Source organism: Sardina pilchardus, chromosome 12, assembly GCF_963854185.1.
Source record: "Sardina pilchardus chromosome 12, fSarPil1.1, whole genome shotgun sequence".
In the NCBI taxonomy this organism is placed as follows: Eukaryota; Metazoa; Chordata; class Actinopteri; order Clupeiformes; family Clupeidae; genus Sardina; species Sardina pilchardus.
Window position 1 is genome coordinate 13,009,666 of NC_085005.1, and position 20,393 is coordinate 13,030,058.

Consider the following 20,393-nt stretch of genomic DNA (forward strand, 5'->3'; position numbering starts at 1 on the left):
GTTTTAGTTTGTTTTTGCGTAGTGCCAATGTTAGTTTAGTAGAATGCTTACGAAGAAACGAGCCTCTCCGGTTTCTATCTCTCTTAGACATCCACCACTTCATTCTGACTGATGAATCATGCCATTGGTGCATAGGGATGTGCTTTAGAGGGGCAGAGAGATTGCCAGTTGTGACTGCTGTTCTCTTGGCAAGAAGCCTTTAGTAAGATTGCTGTCTTTCTGTGGAAATTATGTTTACATGTACTGTTTGTTCATAGTAATATTGATTATATCAGGCAAAAATGTGTCTGCCCAAGTGTTGTATACCTTTTGCATACATGAATATAATACAAACGTATGTGATTCTGCATGCGTTTATTTTTGTCCCAGTGACCGATGACTGTCAAGCAGGTGCAGACAGGGCGTTATGATGTCACAGATGAGCCCAGTGCCAGGGAATGGTGAGAACAGTCAGGTGTTTGGTCAGGAATTTACCCATCAGCCCCCTGAGGTTGCTGGCAAGTGCCGACTCTCTCTTTCTCTCTCACTCACTTTTATGTTATCTCACTCTTTTTTTTCCTATTCTTTTCTAATACTCTTACACAAACAAACGCACACTCTCTCATCTCCTTCTCTTTTCTTCTCTGTCATTATCTTTCTGTTCTGTCTGTCCCTCTCTAGTTCTTTCTTAGTCTATCACCCTCTTTTTTGTTCTCCCTATCTTTTTCCTCTCTTTTGTATCAACTTCTTGTCTGTGTCTAACACCTCTCTCTCTCTGACTGTCATGCTCTTTCTGTCTTTGTTGATACACTCTCTCACTCTCAACCTCTCTCTCTTGCTCTCTCTCTCTCTATCTCTCTCTCTCTCTCTCTCTCTTTCTTAGTAGTTCTGCCTTGCTCTATCTGCATGCTCTATCTCTCTTTTTTTCCTCTTGAACACTTAGGCTAGCTGTTTTCCTCTGCCTTTATCTCTCCCTTTCTCTCTTCATCTCTCTCTCTCTCTTACTCACACCATCGTTGCACCCTCCTGCACACACTCAAGACATCATGAAGCGAGTCAGGTTTTTTTTCCCCTTCCCCTTATACCACCTACGTAGGAAAATATGAGAGCTGCTCAGCTGGCCTTAACAGAACCTGTTCTCAGTCTCTCTCTCGCTCTCTCTCTGTCTCTGCCTCCCTCTCTCTCTACCTCAATGTCTATGATAATTTCTCTCTCTCTACCTCAATCTCTGTGATCATTTCTCTCTCTCTCTCTCACTCTCTCTACCCCAATCTCTGATCATTTCTCTCTCTCTCTCTCCACCAATCTCTGTGACCATTAGTCTCTCTCTCATTCTCTCTCCACCTCATCTCTGTGATCATTTCTCTCTCTCTCTCTCACTCACTCTCTTTACCCCAATCTCTGTGATCATTTCTCTCTCTCTCTCTCTCTACATCAATCTCTATGATCGTTTCTCTCTCTCACTCACACTCTCTACCCCAATCTCTGTGACCATTCGTCTCTCTCTCATTCTCTCTCTCCACCTCATCTCTGTGCCCATTGCACTCTCTCTTTCTGTGCATCTCTATCCTGTTCCTCTCTGTGGGTTTTTAGTCAGAAACGTTGTGGTGTGTGAGGCTCTTGTGCGGTGCTCTGTTTTGGTTAGACGCGTGGAGAAACCGGGCCCTCCCCCCCCCTCCACCGGCGCCCATTGTTGTGAATCAGACGTGCTCTCACGCTAAGGTCCTCCTGAGACGTGGGCATGCTCATTAGTTCCACGACATAACAAGACTGATGGAAGGGCTGTAACCTTTAATGGTGGAGTTCACGCTTCTATATCTGTACACTTTTGGGCATTGTCCCCTAGCTATCTGATGTGAAACTTTTTGTCATTTCAAAAAATGCTTCTTTTTCTCTCACATGCATGCATGGTCTTACAAAGTAAACAAACTGAAACGATGCATTCGCTTTTTGCAGCTTGCTTGACTAGATGACGATATCTCATACTGAGAGAACACATCCTTTTAAAAAGCTCAGTTCTGTCCCTGTGCATGCAGAATTTCTTGTTGAGCTTTGATGAGAGCAGGTGAGATGAGATCGCGTCAAAGTGCCTCTAAAGTGTCTCTTCTTCAGAGGTTGCTCATCATGAGTCAGACCAGTAATCCATTTTTAAAGAAGTCAATCATCTTGAGCTTGCAGCTTCAGTGGTTTTCAGTGTAAAAGTCCCTTATGAGTTATTTTGAGCAGGTTTAAGTCAGTCCCTGTTCCCTAGTACTCTTACAACATGTGAGAACATCCCAATGGCCTGATGTACATCGATCTGACTGTACCTACTGACTGTGTCACTGTAGTTCACCTGGTAGTGCAGGATGGAAACAACAATGGTGACGTTCAGTCTTTTAAGTCTGATGTCAGTATGCAGAACCACTAACCATTTGCATGGCTTCAAAGCACTCTACTACTGATTCCAAGGCCTAAACCTGCTAGAATAAACACAAGACTTTGGCCATCTTAAATGGAAGAGACCCTTGAGAAATGTCAGGCTTCAGTCCCATCTCTAAGCTGTGCTGTCGGCCTCATCTTAGTGGTGGTCAGTCCTGCTACAGAGACAGTCGAGGGACTGTGGGAGCAGGCGTGACTGACCACCGTACTGCAGTAATCTGCATAGTGACCCTCTAGCATTCTCTTCTTGAAGTACCCCGGTGAGATTGTCTGTGGCACCATTGATTAGCATAAAAACACTGCTTCTCAGACACGAGGAGATGGATGGATGGGTGGGAAATATGCAAGGCATTGGCCCGTGGAAGCAGCAACGAGCTGCTTTATGGTTAGAGAGAGGTCATGAGTTTCATTCCCAGCAGCATCATACACAGTGATCAGCGCTTGCTCACAGCTCATAGTGGTTTTGAGTTTAAAATCCCCGAATGAGTTGCTTTGAGTCGCTTTTAAGTCGGGCCCCCTGTGCTGATATGCAGAATATCCCGGTGGCCTGATGGTGGTGGTGACTCACTGTTGTACATCCTGCAGTCCTGTTACTCAGTTGTTAGAGCAGTGTGGGAAAAATAAACCATCAATGGCTTTCAGTTTAATTTAGTTTTGTATATTTATGTAGCGATATTACTCGTTCTTATTCCACTGCATTTCCCATTGTCTTGTGTTCTTTAGAAGGTGTATTAACTGTATGTTATTGGCACACCTATGAACAATATTGTAGCGTATGATAGAGGTAACTTTTAACTAGTTGCATGGCAGTAAGCTAAGTAAAATAGTGATTTTTCAAAGCTAAGTTTCATCACTATCCTGGGATATGCCTGCTTGACAACAGGAGAGATGGAACTAACGACGGGCCTTTGACCATAGCAACCATCCGTTTAGAACTAGGAAGGGCAGCTTATTGAGAAATGAGTCGATATGTGGCAGAAAGAAGTCAATCTATACATTTAGGTTAAAGCTTCGGACTGTGAGGAGATATTTGCTGAATGTTACAAAAATGATATCTCGCCCTATATTTAATATATCTTGGAAAGAAGGTCAAGCAGCTAAGGTGACCTATCTAAATGTGTTTCCATGGACTTTGGTTGTAGGTGTAGTGGTGTGTAGGGGAATTATCGCTCTGACCTACTGTAAACCACACACTACTGACCTGAATAGTATGCAAATGGCATGCTACTGTAGGTCCTACTGTACACAGAGACTTAGCTGGCAGAGCCTGAAGTTTGCAGTGTGTAGCGCTGCCATTATTATCCTCAGCACAACCATTCATAAATGTTCATGCCCTTCAGTAGGTACCAAAGATCTTGGAGCGGAGCACTCTAGAATCTTTGGTAGGTACTGTCATAGATGTATATTATGTCTATGGGTACTGTCACATTGGTGTGACTAGACTGTTGGAGAATGAACATTCTAGTGAATGTCAAGGTTCGTTCAAATTTGAATGTGGAATTTTAGGATCTTGCAATGCATTCCTTTGCGAATATGGTCAAAACTCATTTGCTTACCAGCAAGAACATAGCAAGAGGTTGTGTGTTTGTGTGTGTACTTGGGGGGGGGGGGGGGGGGGGGACAATGGATAAGAAGCAGGTGTCAGAAATTTAACGCAGCAGTGAGTTTGGTGTGAAACTAATGAGCAGTCTGTGAAAGGCATGCAAAAACCTTGCCAGCAGCAACACATAGTTGCCGATGTCTTGCTGTGGAGTCTGTCTTCCAATGTTGACCATACCCTGCAAACATGTTAGATGCTTGCTAATGGTAGTGGTGTGCATTGTGTTGTCTGTGGAAAGAATCAATCACAGGCGTGTAAACAAAGGGAAAAACCACGCGAAAAGGGAAAAAAAAAACACCTAGTCTATGCCCAGTGCCATCCCACCAAGCCCAAAATGTCCAGCTCCCTGATGAGGTGTGTATTTGGTTTTCGAAAACGACAAACAAGTATACATTTCACTTAAATCTTTTTATCCACCCTGACCCACTGGCTGGATGTTGATGGGTGGAAAGACTAATCATAACTTGTGTGTGTGTCTGTGTGTGTCTGTGTGCGTGTCTGTGACACTTGTACTTGTGTGTACTTCAGGAGTGTCTTCTGTTGACTAAGAGGGTGTATATGAGTCATCTCAGAAGAGGTGAAATTGATACAGACACACACTCAGACACACACACTTGCAGATGAACTAAATTTACAGACACACACATGCGCACACACACAGTTCTATCTGCATTGCATTTTGTGTCCAAATATGAGCAAAACGTTGACACACACACACACACACACACACACACACACACACACACACACACACATGCACGCACACGCACAGATACAGATGTGATGACTCGTTAAGAGAAAGTAAGTAATATGAAAGTCTGAGAAATTATCAGTTTGAAGTTATCAGTTTGACTGTACATTTGCCACAACCAAAGACGCAAGCGGCAAAAAAAAAACAAAAAAACACAAGGTTTTTTTTTTTCAATTTATCATGGCATCAGGCACCTCAACCGATTGGAGGACGGCTGCGTGTTTGGATCCGTTGGCAATAACACCCTCCCTTCATTTGCCTGAATACTTGGTAAAACGTCCCAAATGCTGGAGGAAGTGAACTGTCTATGCCCCCCTCCAGGAGGGAATTCCCCCTCCAAGTCTTCCCCATTGACAATATACCTGGCCTGGTGCCTACTGTGTGTGTGTGTGTGTGTGTGTGTGTGTGTGTGTGTGTGTGTGTGTGTGTGTGTGTGTGTGTGTGTGTGTGTGTGTGTGTGTGTGTGTGTGTGTGTGTGTGTGTGTGTGTGTGTGTGTGTGTGTGTGTGTGTGTGTGTGTGTGTGTGTGTGTGTGTGTGTGTGTGTGTGTGTGTGTGTGTGTGTGTGTGTGTGTGTGTGTGTGTTGGGGGCGTAGTTGCTGTGGTGGCGTGTATATGCAAGTGGTGCTGTGGTATAATGTGTGTGTGTTTCGTGTTTTTGGGAGAGGGGGGGGGGGTACTGTGGTTGAGTCTGTGAGTGCAGTGGGGGTGGGGGGGGGGCGTTGGATGGTGTGTGTGTGTAAAGGGTGTGGCTTTAGCGGAGTGTGTGAGAGCACTTCTGCAGAGAGATTATGCTTTTTAATCAATAACCACATAAGACGGATGTGCACTTTGATAAAATAGCCTCTAGGTGTTTAAAGTGAGTTAATGTTTCTGTTATTGGTTTTTCTGGGGGGGGGGGGGGGGTTAATCTCAACGTGCTTCTCACAGATGTGTGTAGTTCGTGGAATATCAGGTTGTTGAAGTTAGAAGCAAGGGTGCCCCCTGCTGGAATGGCCAATCTCTCTCTCTCTCTCTCTCTCTCTCTCTCTCTCTCTCTCTCTCTCTCTCTCTCTCTCTCTCTCTCTCTCTCTCTCACACACAAATTCAAATTTTAAGTGAGCTTTATTATGCCTGTAAACCAACTCCACGAGCTAGGGACTAACTGCACCAAGACCATCAGTTTATCACTCAGATATAATCTCACTGTAGGTCATACAAATAACTGTCAGGTAGCGAAATGGAAAAATGAGTCAAAAAAGGGGGACCACCAATGGTCATTGCGTCCTAAATTGCAGGAGGACAGTCAATACATTTTATTTGGAGCAGGTGTAGTAGGTCTTAAAAATTTAAAGAATGTGTACTTAAAAATGATTGCAGTTAATTTGCCTTACCCAAAGTCCTTAGACATCACTATTAGATCACAGTATCTTTGATCTGATGTTTGATATGACTGGCATTTTCCATTTACTGTGTGCACTGTGGGTTCTTAGCCCTGCTCCTGGTCCAGTGATTAGTGACTCATGGGTCTCTCGCTGATAGATGCAGCATGTTGGTAGTGATGTGTTCGTGGTCGAGAGAGACCTGTCATTTAGGCCAGTGAGTCAGTCTGTGCGAGTGAATTCCCTTCCCAGCACTCTTACTGAGGCCTGCTGCAAACAGCAGTTTTGGATCTCTGCAATCTCTGGTAAAGTAGTGTGTGTGTGTGTGTGTGTGTGTGTGTGTGTGTGTGTGTGTGTGTGTGTGTGTGTGTGTGTGTGTGTGTGTGTGTGTGTGTGTGTGTGTGTGTGTGTGTGTGTGTGTGTGTGTGTGTGTGTGTGTGTGTGTGTGTGTGTGTGTGTGTGTGTGTGTGTGTGTGTGTGTGTGTGAGACCGGTTAAGTGACACACGCACACACACAGTATTAATTTTCCAGGACATATTGGACTCTAGTGTAACATCAGCTCTGTTATTGTGTGTTAAGTTTGTTCCTTGTATGTGTGAACAAGAGAGAGAGAGAGATGTTTCAGAACATATTGAGCCCTAGTGCAACCCCATCGAAGGCCTCACACAGGTCTGTTCCCAGAATGAAGGTGTGTGTATTTGTTTGTTTGTGTGGTTTGGTGTATTTTCCAGTGGTGTTGAGGGACTCTCCACTTCTCACATGGTCTCTGTGTTTCTCTAGTTAGTCTCCCATCTGCTGCTCTTTTCTTTCCTCTCCTCTACTCTCCTCTCCTCCCCTGTACTCTCCTCTAATTTATTCCTCTATCTCCTCCTCTCCCCTCCTCTACTCTACTTCTCTCTTCTACTCTACCTTCTCTCTCCTCTCCTCTACTTTCCTCCTCTCTTTCCCTCTCTCGTCCTTTCCTCTTACTGTATCTATACCTCCTCTACTCTCCTCCTCTCCTTCCCTCTCTCCCCTCCTCTACTCCTCTCCCTCTCCTCTTCTCTCACCTCCTCTACTCCCCTCTCCTCCTCTCCAGTCCTGTACTCTCTCCTAATCTCTGTCCCTCTCTTCTCCTCCTCTTCCACCTCCTCCTCCTCTTCCTCCTCCTCCTCTCCTCTCCAGCCCTGTACTCTCCCCTAATCTCTGCTCCTCTCTCTTCCTCCTCCTTCTCGTCCTCCTACTCGCCCCTCAGTTGTTATGTTTTGGAGAAACTGACTGAATGGGCACAGAAGAAACCCTGTTTCATTCATAAGACTTTTGGGGATTTTTCTCTCAAGGATGGTGACGACCACAAGAATAGCCCGTGAGGGAATCCCCGGGCTGTGTTTGTGTGCCGCACAGAGAGAAAGTGACTCTGCCTGCCAGTGTGTGTGTGTGTGTCTGAGAGAGAGAGAAACAGAGAGAAAGACAGACAGACTGCAGGTGTGTGTGTGTGTGCACTGATGCATGTTAAGTGCATATGTGCTTTTAGATTTTCCTCATCTACTCAAGTTGTGCACTGTGACTCTTGAAGTGTGTTCTTTGATAAGTGTGCACACACACACACACACACACACACACACACACCAATGAGAGAGATAGTGAAGAGGGGGGAGAGTTTGTGGGGTTTTCATGATTTCTCGTCAGGTGATACCAACCTCTCGTCCCGTCGTCCCACAGCTTGTCTCCCACTTCCCCTGGCTCCTGTGTGTGGGACCTTCGTACAGTAAAAGGCTGTGTCACCCGCTCTATTTTTGAGCGAGCGAGCGAGCGTGCTGACGCAGGCGGACTTAACCCTTTCCCGGCCACAGCGCTCAAAACTGTTCACACACACTCAGACGTACACAGAGCTGACAGCTTTTGGGACATTTTTATGAATCATCCAAGTACTGGTATGACTGAGGGACCAAGGAGGTGTATGTCTGTGTGTGTGTGTATGCCTGTGTGTGTGAGAGTGTGAGAGAAGGTTTGCAAATTTGCAAGAGGTTTGTGCAAAAACTGATGAGATTTTGAACATTGATTTGAGGGTGTGTGCGTGTCTGTGCGTATCTGTGTTTGTGAGAGCTTGTCTGTTAGTCTTAAGCCTTTTTTATATCTTGTTTTTATGTTTGCGTGCTTCCCCTTGCTCTCTTTGCTCGGTACCCCCATACCTGATGAGGGAGAAGTGAAAGTCTTGCAGACACATGTTTTCAAGTTGTCTCTGAATTAAAAAAGACGGAAACAAAAAGTATTTGGGTCTGTGTGTTTACTGTGTCTATATGTGTGTGCATGTGTTAATGAGTGGATAAGTTATAGTGTGTGTGTGTGTGTGCGTGCATGCACATGTGCATGCCTGTATATGCATGGAAGGATGTGTGTGTGTGTGTGTGTGTGTGTGTGTGTGTGTGATAGAGAGAGAGAGAGAGAAAGAGAGAGAAAGATAAAACTAGTGAGACTATGCGTGGATGCATGAGAGAATATACAATATAGGTGTGTTGTTTATTATTATTATTATTATTATTATTTGTCTTTTTACTGAGATGTACCTCGCTGTACCTCTCTGTCCTCTCCCAGGTAAAGGCCGGGAGAATCGCAACAAAGTGGAGTCCGAGGTCATCCCTAAAGTCGCCCGCATGACCGTCTCTGGCAAGAAGCAGACCATGGGCTTTGATGTGCCAGGGTAAGCTACAGAACACAGGCCAGGAACTAAGGACTCAATGAAAATCGCATCAATGTCATATTTATATTCCAGCAAACCAAGTCAGACACCACACCGCAATAAGATTTAAATATAATTTGTGTGGTGAAACTTTCCTTGTGTGTAAAGTGAAGTTCAACTAATGCAATGTTGCACGTTGAAAAACAGCAAAGTTGTTGTAAACTGATGCTGTAATGGGCGGGGCAAGCCTGACACGGACCTTTGCAGATGCCCTGTGCATCACGAGTGTATCCTTCACGAATGTAAACATATGCACGCTCAAACACACACAGCAGTGCCTTCAAACCTTACATACACAAAAAAAACATATGCCCGCTCAAAAACACACAGCCATGCCCTCAAACCTTACATACACAAACAAACATTTGCACGCTCAAAAACACACAGCCATTACTTCAAACCTTACATACACAAACAAACAGATGCACGCCCAAACTCAGCCATTCCTTCAACCCTTACATTCACAAACAAACAGGTGCATGCCTAAATACACACCTTCAAAGCTGATATTTCCCTCTGTGTCTCCAACAGCTCTGAGAAGGCCTGTTGTAGAGTGCTTGATGAACTCGATGCACACACACACACACACACACACACATTTACACACTGAGCAATACCCTAAAATTGGAATTTCATCTCTTGAACATCTGAAAGTGGCATCTCTCTGAATTAGTAGATTTTGACATCTGCAGATGTGGTTTGTTTCCTCTTCAAGGAAAACAATTCAGAATGAGACGTGTCAGAAACAAAAGTGAGTAATCATCCGTAAAGTTGTAGAGAGATGGACTATAGTAGACTGAATGCGTAGAGCACAGCTTTTGGTAGCATTGTTGTTTATCCGACTATTAGCCGCGGCTTATACATTGATTTTGCTAAATTTCTTCAGCTATGAGGTTAATACATGGGGGCAGTTCATATGGTGTTAATATGGTTGTGTTTCTTATTGTCCTGCGACTTATACACAATGCGGTTTCTATGCAGGAAATTACTGTAGTGTCATAACCTAGTTATTTACCTAGTTTATTAGTTTATTCCATGTGTAGTGTCATAACCTAGTTCAAGTTTATTCATAGTGCTTACTGTATCATTCACAGTGGCACATTCAGCGTGCTTTCTGTGTTATGAATAAGACTCTAAATCAAACTTAAAGACTTGATTTTTTTAAATTCAGTATATAAACAGCAGACCGATGATGAAGTAAATGTGTCTTTTTCACACCTTATTTTATGGCATAAAGGATGGCCTGCTTAGGCTAACATTCTAACTAAAGCTAATTAGCTAATAAAAGCAATAATAAAATATATATATATATATTAGAAATGAATCACAAAGACCTTAACCACAAATGTTAAGGAGTCCACTCTATTCTCCCACATGTCAGGCGATGGCTGTAGTTCATAGATAGCCGTAGTTCGATAGCTAAAGTTTACAGCTGACAGAATTTGCACTTTGTACACCATTTGAATTAGGGCCCCTTGTGTATTTGGTGGTCAACACCAAAGGATGGTAAATCCTTGTTGTTAACGCAAATGTTTGCTGTTCACCTTCCAGCAGCATAAGATATCAAGGTTTTCTCAGCATAAAATGTGTGTGTGTGTGTGAGTGTGAAGGCGAGGTCTGTGGTTTTTTAGGGGGAGAGGGACCTACAGCATATCAGTGACTCTGAAAAGCACAGGAGTGCAGCGTGTGTGTGTGTGTGTGCGCGTGCGTGTCCACCAGTGTGTGTGCAGGCCAGTGTTTCATATCAGGAGGACTGAGGTGTCCAGCACTCAGGGTCCACAGGAAACCTGCACCCCTGGACAGCTTCGACAAAAATCCTCTGATGACTGCTCGCCCTAGATTACCACCCAGCAATGTGTACCCCACCCTTACACACACACACACACACACACACACACACACACACACACACACACACACACACACACTTGTACTCACTGCACTCCTGTGCTTTTCAGAAGCACACGGAGTCACTGATATGCTGTAGGTCCCTCTCCCCCTAAAAAACCACAGACCTCGCCTGCACACACACACACACACCCGAGCACACCTCCCCTGTGTGCGCGTGCACACACACACACACACACACACACACACACACACACATATACACATATACACACAGACAGACACAGATACACGCCCATGTGTGCACAGATGCGCACACACACACACACACACACACATACACTCCACCTCTTCAAACCACAGACTCTCACCCATAAAGCCACTGCCCCACCCCCTCACCTGATTAGCAGCATAGACTGGGGTGGAGTTGGCGTGTGTGTGTGTGTGTGTGTGTGTGTGTGTGTGTGTGTGTGTGTGTGTGTGTGTGTGTGTGTGTGTGTGTGTGTGTGTGTGTGTGTGTGTGTGTGTGTGTGTGTGTGTGTGTGTGTGTGTGTGTGTGTGTGTGTGTGTGTGTGTGTGTGTGTGTGTGTGTGTGTGTGTGTGTGTGTGTGTGTGTGTGTGTGTGTGTGTGTGTGTGTGTGTGTGTGTGTGTGTGTGTGTGTGTGTGTGTGTGTTCATATATAATATGCAATATCATATTCAAAGGTGTGTTTTTATAGGAACATGACACCAATTAATTTGTCTGCATGGAGATCTGTATTTGCATTATGGGTGATTTCTTCCGCACACATATCCAGTATATTAGTTTAAATCATAGGTATCTAATGGTCTGTTTGTGCAAGTGATGGTGATGACTCTATTTCTGTGGCTAGGTTATTAGTATTGAATAAAGTACTTTGCAAACAGTACTCATACGCAAACAGATATTTGTACAGTAAGACTGCGTTAGCCTGTTTGAATCATCACACTAATGTGCAACTGGTGTGTGTGTGTGTGTGTGTGTGTGTGTGTGTGTGTGTGTGTGTGTGTGTGTGTGTGTGTGTGTGTGTTGTGTGTACTTCAGCATGGAGGAGAATGGCGTCCAGAATCCTTCTGTGCGCCGGGGCCCCAGTCCTAACCCAGAGGCGGTTGCCATGACGCCTGCCCCCACGCCTGCCAGTGCCCCTGCCAAGCGCCCAGAGACGCCCGTCAAGAACCAGGGCAGCGGTGACGAGCCTGCGCCCGCTGTTACCCCGGTTACGCCCCGCACCACCGGCAAGAGCAAAACACAACTCAACATCCGCGCCGAGCTGGACAAGCGACAGGGAGGGAAACCACTACTCAACATGGTGGTCATAGGTACGTGTGTTTGTGTGTGTGTGGGCGTGAAGGGGTGACAATCGGCAGGGCGAGAAACCGCTAATCAAAATGGTGGTCATGGGTATTGTGTGTGTGTGTGTGTGTTAGACAACTGACAGGGTGAGAAACCACTACTCAACGTACAATAGTCATACAGTACTGTAGGTACTAAACAGCCCTGGGTGTGTGAGAGACAGAGGGAAACTGCTGTAGTATGTTGGCAGAAGTTATGGTGTTATTTCTTAAGACCGTAGATCATTTATTTAGTTAGTTAGACAAGATAACATTTTTATGTTTACTTTACACCGTGTGTGTGTGTGTGCGTGTGTGTGTGTGTGTGAGAGACTACTGGCAAGAAGACAAGTGATCCAGTTAGACAAGACAACATTTTTATGTTTACTTTACGCGTGTGTGTGTGTGTGTGTGTGTGTGTGTGTGTGTGTGTGTGTGTGTGTGTGTGTGTGTGTGTGTGTGTGTGTGTGGCGTGCTCCAGGCCATGTGGACGCAGGGAAGAGCACATTGATGGGCCACCTGTTGTACCTGCTGGGGAACGTGAACAAAAGGACCATGCACAAGTACGAGCAGGAGGCCAAGAAGGCCGGCAAAGCCTCCTTCGCATACGCCTGGGTCCTGGATGAGACCGGGGAAGAGAGAGACAGGTGAACGGGACACACACACACACACACACACACTCACAAATATCAAAAAGCACATTAACACACATGAAGCCTTACATTCCAAACTTTCCATTGAATATTGCAATAATAATGTGAAATATGATATAAAAAACAAATTATACTATACACATTTTTCAAATAAAAAAAACCTACATCCTCCAATTTGTGTGTGTGTGTATGTGTATGTAGGGGAGTAACTATGGACGTGGGGATGACCAAGTTTGAAACCGCTACTAAGGTTGTGACCCTAATGGACGCCCCTGGACACAAGGACTTCATCCCCAACATGATCACTGGGGCCGCACAGGTGCGTCGCTCTAAACATTCCCCCCTTGCACTGGAAATGTACCACCCATTCATGTGCGACCACATGTGAGTCCCTCCACTAGAAATACATTCACTACTTGTGTCTGAGAAAATATGTCCCCTGACACTGAAAACAACATCTAGAATACATCTATAGAATAAACACTGCCTCTCACGCTGGAAATGTCTCCTCTGCTTGTGTCACGCAGTGTGACTGAATGAATAAACATTCCCTATGTAACTCTAGAAATACATCTTATTATCGTGTGCAACAGGATAAAAACCAGCCATCCCTCTGTGTAAACTGTGCGACTGAATAAACATGATCTGTTACACTAGACACATATCCTATACTCACACGCAACAAAATAAATATTCTTTCTTTCACTAGAAACATATCCTCTATTCGAGTGTGTCAGGATAAACAGTCCCCTTCGTCCTTTATTACGCCAGGGCCTTTATAGATATTCTTGGGTCATAGTAACATTGTGTCCTTTCCATCCACACAACAGTATGGCAAATTCTCCTCTAAAGGGGGGTTCAAACCAAAGATTTGCGACAAGATGAGCTGCGACCTTCTAAAACCTTGCGACTGCGACTAGACATGTTGAATGCTTTGCGATTGGCTTGCAACAACATGCAACATTTAATTTACTCCGCCGCATCTCCTTTTGCAATGGTTTCGTCATTGCCGGATCTTTTTGGACGTGAATTGGGCCTGAAAATTGAACATATTCCAAACACTCCTAGGACACCATTCAACAGATCCTCTCCTAAATTCCCGTAGCAGAAGTATACACCTTCTTCCCTGTTAATGCTCCCCCACTGACTATGAAAACATTTCCCCTTCACCACAGGGCATGACACACACACACACACACACACACACACACACACACTCACACAGGCACACACACACAGGCACACACACACAGGCACACGAATGCATTCACTGTGGTAAATGTTTCGCATTATATGATTCAGTTAGATTATTCACACACACACACACACACACACACACACACACACACACACACACACACATACACACACAGGCACGCAAATGCATGCACTGTGGTAAATGTTTCGCATCGTATGATTCAGTTAGATTATTCAATATGTGTCTGACTGTAGGGTTAACTTTCCCTTCTCTCAGGACCAACACACAGGGGTATTCCGTAATCACACACACACACACACACATATACAGTACACACAGGTACACATGTAAAGGAGAATTCCCACATACATACACACACACACAGAAGCATGTTTCAGGTGTGTGCACATACATTATAAGCACTCTGATGATCCCCTTCCCATCCATGCTAATAAATTGTTCTCTCACACTGATTTACTCTGTAAAAAAAGCAGCACCCCTGCATTTACCCTGATGTTGAGGGAGAGCGAGACCTAGAGCATATCAGTGACTCTCTGCGTGTGTGTGTGTGATCTGTGAGATCTGTGAGTAACCAAATGATAGTAGAATGCGGTTGCAGCTTCATGCTATGATCACCATTGTGCCTCATTTCGTGTTCATCATCAGCACATTTTCAACTAATGATATCTCTCATGCCATTCCTGTTTTTGGAAAGGGAGGCTTTAGAACTCTGCGTGTGTGTGTGTGTGTGTGTGTGTTTGTGAAAGACAGTTCATGCCGTCCCTCAAACTCACTCTAACCCTACTTAACCCTATTTGGTTTTGGTGCTTCTGAATCAGTTTTAGGATGAGTCGTGTGTGTGTGTGTGTCCATCCGTGCGTTCGTCTCACTTCTGATGTCTTTCTACACATCTGTGTGTGTGTGTGTGTGTGTGTGTGTGTGTAAAGATGAGTGAAATTTTGGGTATGAGTGAAATCTTGAAATTGCTGTGTCACGTTTTGACAGGAAGACTTGCTTCCTCTTGTCGTGAGAAGAGGGATTTGCACGATGTCTTTGTGGTGTGTATGTGGGTGAGTGTGTGGATGTGTATGTCTGTGGGTGTGTCAGTGTGTGTGTGTGTGTCTGTGCGCACATATGCATGTGCAAGAGAGGGTGAACAGTGTGTGTATGTCTGTGTGTATGTTTGATTAACTTTGTGCGCATGTATATATTTCTTAGAGGCTGAATATACTTTTGTGTGTGTGTGTGTGTGTGTGTGTGTGTGTGTGTGTGTGTGTGTGTGTGTGTGTGTGTGTGTGTGTGTGTGTGTGTGTGTGTGTGTGTGTGTGTGTGTGTGTGTGTGTGTGTGTGTGTGTGTGTGTGTGTGTGTGTGTAAGATTGTGAGACTTGCTTGTAAGCCTTTGTCATTGTTCATGAGAAGTGCGTGTTTTTGTGACGTAATTGCCGGACAGTTTTAGTCATTTTGTTAACTCTTCGCTGAACCCAGATCAGGGGAGCTGATAGTCCTCTGGGTCACCACCACCAGTAAGCTCAGGACAGCCGAGACCAATGTGTCATCAACACCACCATACTGTACAAGAAGAGCTCGCCAGTGCCAGTGATGGTCACTCTTGTGTAATCCAAGCACAAATATGTGCACACACACATGGTTAGGCACACCTTAACATCTAGAGGTAGATACACACACACACACACACACACACACACACACACGTACACGCACACACCCACCAACACGCATGGATTGATGATCTCCCTCACACACACATCTTGAGGTAGATACACACGCACACGCACATGCACACACACACGTACACGCACACACCCACCAACGCGCATGGATTGATGATCTCCCTCACACATAGACACACATAGACAGACAAAGAGGCACACAGACACAGACACAGACACACACAGACACAGTACTATCTGGAAGGCAGATGAAGTATTTATACTCAGGGAATCTATCTGGGTAGTCAAGTGCACTGGTTAGGACTTTAGACACAAGCACAGTACAGGGAAGGTGTGTGCTCTCTCGTGCAGTAGGTAGGGGATTTCCCACTGTGGCCGATCAGCCACCGAGCCCATTTCACATTAGCTTCATAATTAGGACATACTCAGTACTGATATGATGGCTTCGCTCCAGTTTGGGTGTGACAGGCTTTGCAAAAATAGGTGCAATTCACCCCACTTTACACACGCATAGGCACACAGTCAGACACGCATACATGCATGCACACACACACACACACACACACCCTCAATCAAATGCTCACACACACACACTCAATCATACACATTCACATGCACGCACGCACGCACACACACACACACTCACACACACACTTTCAGTGGAGCATAGGTATGTTTGCTCTAGTTGTGGTAATAGTGTGAGCTGAGCTGCTTTCTCTGGCTGATGGTAATGACCTGGTTTCTGTCCACGTGCTGAGGAGTTGCCTCGTTCAGTTCCTGGGCCTGGGACACCAATTTGTCCTTTTGGCTTCATCTGACCCCTGCGTGTGTGTGTGCGTGTGTTTGTGTCTGTATATATATTTGGCTCCATCTGACCTCTAGAGACCTGTGTGTGTGTGTGTGTTTGTATTTGACCCCATGAGATAATATGTTATGTTAGTGTTTGCACACCATTTATGTGCACCATGACATTTATATTGGTGGTGTGTGTGTGTTTAAGAACTCATTTGAAAATGTGTGAGTATAACAAACTGTGTGTGTGTGTGTTTGTGTAGAATATCTGAAAGTCTGATTTATGTATGTGTGAGTAGTAACCTATCTGTGTGTGTGTGTATAATATTGAATTTATTTATGTCTGAGTATAGTATACTATCTGTTTGTGTGTGTTAAGCTATCTGTGCGTGTGTGTGTGCGTGTGTGTGTGTGTGTGTCTCACAGGCTGATGTGGCGGTGCTGGTGGTGGATGCGAGTCGTGGGGAATTTGAGGCGGGATTCGAGGCAGGCGGTCAGACGCGGGAGCACGCCCTCCTGGTCCGCTCGCTCGGAGTCACGCAGCTCGCCGTCGCCGTCAACAAAATGGACCAGGTCAGTCACCATGACGACGCGTCAGCACAACGGATGCTGAATCTGTGCTTTCGTATGGTTGTGTTTGTGTGTGTGTGTGTGCGTGTGTGTCCGAACGTATATACTTTGTTGTGTGCGTGTGTATGTTTGCTTATTAGTGTGTGTTAAGTGTTTGTTTTTATGTCTGTTTGTTTGTGTTGTGTTTTACAGGTCAGTTGGCAACAGGAACGATTTAAAGAAATCACCAGCAAACTTGGTCATTTCTTGAAGCAAGCAGGCTTTAAGGTAACGTGGTGCATTTGTTTACTTTATGTTTGTGAAGAGAGTGAGATAATTAGAGACCGTGTATGTGTGAATGTATCTGTAGATTGTGTACAAATGCACAAACTCTCTTTTATGTGTGTGCGTGTGAGAGAGAGAGACTGAGAAAGAGATTGTTTATGTATTTTTCTGTATCTGTTATTTAACAAGGCACAGGTGTGTGTGTGTGTGTGTGTGTGTGTGTGTGTGTGTGTGTGTGTGTGTGTGTGTGTGTGTGTGTGTGTGTGTGTGTGTGTGTGTGGGCAGGCGGGCGGGCTGCACAAGAGTCCCTGGGCCGAGAGAGACTGTATATATTTGTAGGTTGTGTACCAAGGCACGGATTTTGTGTGTGTGTGTGTTTTTCTTTGTGAAAGTGAGTTGCGTGAGTGAGATGGGTGTGGTGTGTCAGACTCTGATGGTCCTTTGTGTAAGGTGTGTCTGAGAGTTTCATGTGGATGTGGTTTGAGTGCTGCTGACTCCCAAGACGTTGATGTGTACTACATGAAAGCCTATGTATCTGTGTGTGTGTGTGTGCATGTGAGAGCCTGTGTGTGCGTGTGTGCGCCTGTGTGTGTGTGTGTGTGTGTGCGCGTGTGTGTGTGTGTTTGTGCGCGCGCACAAATATGTGTGTGTGTGCGCGCGCGCATATATGTGTGTGTGTGCGCGCACGTGTTTGTGAATCTGTGCATGTGAGAGCCTGTGTGTGTGCATGTGAGAGTGCGAGTATGCATGCAAGCGCCTGACTTTTGGATAAATATGTTGGGCTTTTTGGGCCTGTCGTCGACAGTTCATTGATGAGTAGAATGACATGGGAAATGGGAAATGAGTTGGAGTCAGATGCGAAGCGGGTTTTGGGGTGGCAGTGGCTCAGGAGGTCGAGAGGAGTGGTAGAGTCGCCGTGGTCCGAGGCCGAGCCCACCTCCTCCTGACCCTTTTGACCCTTAACCCCAGTGCTCCCGATGAGCAGGTTGCCTTGCATGGCAGCCTTCGCCGTGTGTGTGTGTGTGTGTGTGTGTGTGTGTGTGTGTGTGTGGCGGGGGGGGGGGGGGTGGGGGTGGGAGAAAATGCGCTGTATAAATACATTCCATATGCCATTTGGGAGAAGACCTCAGGCCGGACTAACTGTGCATTCAGACCGAAACCGTCAAAAGCGTCAAAGTCGCTGGTGAAGCTCATAGCTCGACGCTCAACCCAGTTCGGCGCCGAAAGCGTCAAAGCCATGATGTGAAACATTCGGACAAACCACAAGCAGCAATCCTGCGAGTTTGACATTCCGATTGGTTGACGCCGAACCGTGTCATAGCTCATTACCATAAAGTTAACTGAGGCTCAACTTTTTTTTTGACGCCCGTGACGCACATGAAGCCATGCTCACGCCCAGAACGCTTTTGACGCCGGTAACGCCGACTCTCCATAGAGAATGAATGATTTCCGGCGCTCTTGCCGCGTTTGACGGTCTTGGTCTGAACGCACAGTAAAACTTGCGTCCCACCTCCTACTCCTTTTATCTTAGCCCTTTATCTCCTCTCTGTGTTTCTTATTGTGTGTGTGTGTGTGTGTGTGTGTGTCTGTGTGTGTGTCTGTGTGTGTGTCTGTGTGTGTGTGTGTGTGTGTGTGTGTGGTTCATAGGACTCTGATGTGTTCTACGTCCCTACGAGTGGACTCTCAGGAGAGAACCTGACCAGCAAGAGCACTGTGGCTGAGCTCGTCTCCTGGTACAAGGGCCCCTCCCTGGTGGAGCAGATTGGTACAAACACACACACACACAAAATATATATACTTTCTGACATACACACCCAAACACATGCATACAAAACACACACACACACACACACACACACACAATATATTTTATACACACACATTTTTATTCACACAAAACACTTACATATAAAACACACACAAACACAGATCACAGACCAGTGTGTCCATGCTCGTCTCTTTGTACAAGGCGAGACTAGATTCTCTCTAGACACTCTTTCTCTCTCCACTTTCTGACACTCTCAGACACTTAAACACAAACTTGCTCCCTCTCTCGCGCAAATGCTACAGCACATCTTTCAAACGTCACCGTCTTTATGCTTCTTTTCAACCCACGCTCATAAGCTAAAAGCTGACATAAACACACACACACACACACACTCACACACACATACACCACATACACACACAAAGCAGACTCAATGTCCTCAAGTTCCAGGGAAACGTTGACTCATGGTAGAGACATACGCAGGTAGCGGCTCTGACACTTCAGCACAAGCAGTGAAGCCACATTCAGAACAGGACTACACAGTACCTTAAAACACTTACTCAACTCACACGTACACTGTTTCATCGTCGTACTCGACCAGTCGGAAATTAAAATCACTAGTTCAGGTAGAAGTCAAAGTTGTGGACTAAATGGCTGAAGGCTAAGTGGGCTAGGGACTTTCATATGCGTGGAACTGCTTCAATGGATAACTATCTAGTGACAACTCCAGCTGCCAACAGTTTGCACGAGTAGTAATGCTGGCACCATGACTGTGCCGGTACATAACCATTGTGTGAAACTTGGCAGCTAGTAAAAATCGGTAGTCGTGAAACCCCCAACATGCACACATGCGCTTGCACACAGTTTGGTATTGTTGTCGTGCAGTATTAGTAGCATAGTTGCTGTAGTTATTTTCATATATCCCGGAGTTGTATGGCATCGTTATTTTCATATAAAGAGTATATACTTTTTTGATCCCGTGGTGCCGTATGACATTGTTATATTCCTATAAACTGGTGCAATATGACATCGTTATCTTCGTATGAACTGGTGCAATATGACATCGTTATCTTCGTATAAACTGGTGCAGTATGACATCGTTATTTTCATTTAGACCGGAGCGGTTTGTGGCTCCCTGCGTGGCATGGTTGAGTTCATGTAGCCCAGGGCCCGGTGCGGTGCGGTGCTTTCAGAATGTGTGTATTACGGAGGAAGCCTCAGTGGTGTGATGACTTCATCCAAGTACCGAGAGCAGCCAGCCAGCGTGTAGAGATCCGGTGCTGCCAAAGCGTGATTGTCCGAGGGCTCCGATTGGCTGGCTCAGGGCGGGGAAAGTGGCAGCTGGGGTGCGAGTGACTCAGCGATTTTATGCTTGAGAAAACGCTGACCAAGCGGCAGCGCGCTGCTCTCTTTCTCGATTTCTCTCTT

General features: G+C 45.5%; 1 protein-coding gene across 1 annotated transcript in view; it reads left to right on the forward strand.

The window, feature by feature from the left end:
* hbs1l (HBS1-like translational GTPase) overlaps positions 1-20,393 on the forward strand; it is a 37,539-nt gene that overhangs the window by 10,978 nt on the left and 6,168 nt on the right. Inside the window, exons 5-11 of the mRNA XM_062550167.1 lie at positions 8,686-8,791; positions 11,742-12,016; positions 12,510-12,675; positions 12,883-13,000; positions 16,790-16,936; positions 17,126-17,200; positions 18,845-18,962. Of these exons, the coding sequence (XP_062406151.1) occupies positions 8,686-8,791; positions 11,742-12,016; positions 12,510-12,675; positions 12,883-13,000; positions 16,790-16,936; positions 17,126-17,200; positions 18,845-18,962 (1,005 nt within the window). The remainder of the gene's footprint in view (positions 1-8,685; positions 8,792-11,741; positions 12,017-12,509; positions 12,676-12,882; positions 13,001-16,789; positions 16,937-17,125; positions 17,201-18,844; positions 18,963-20,393) is intronic.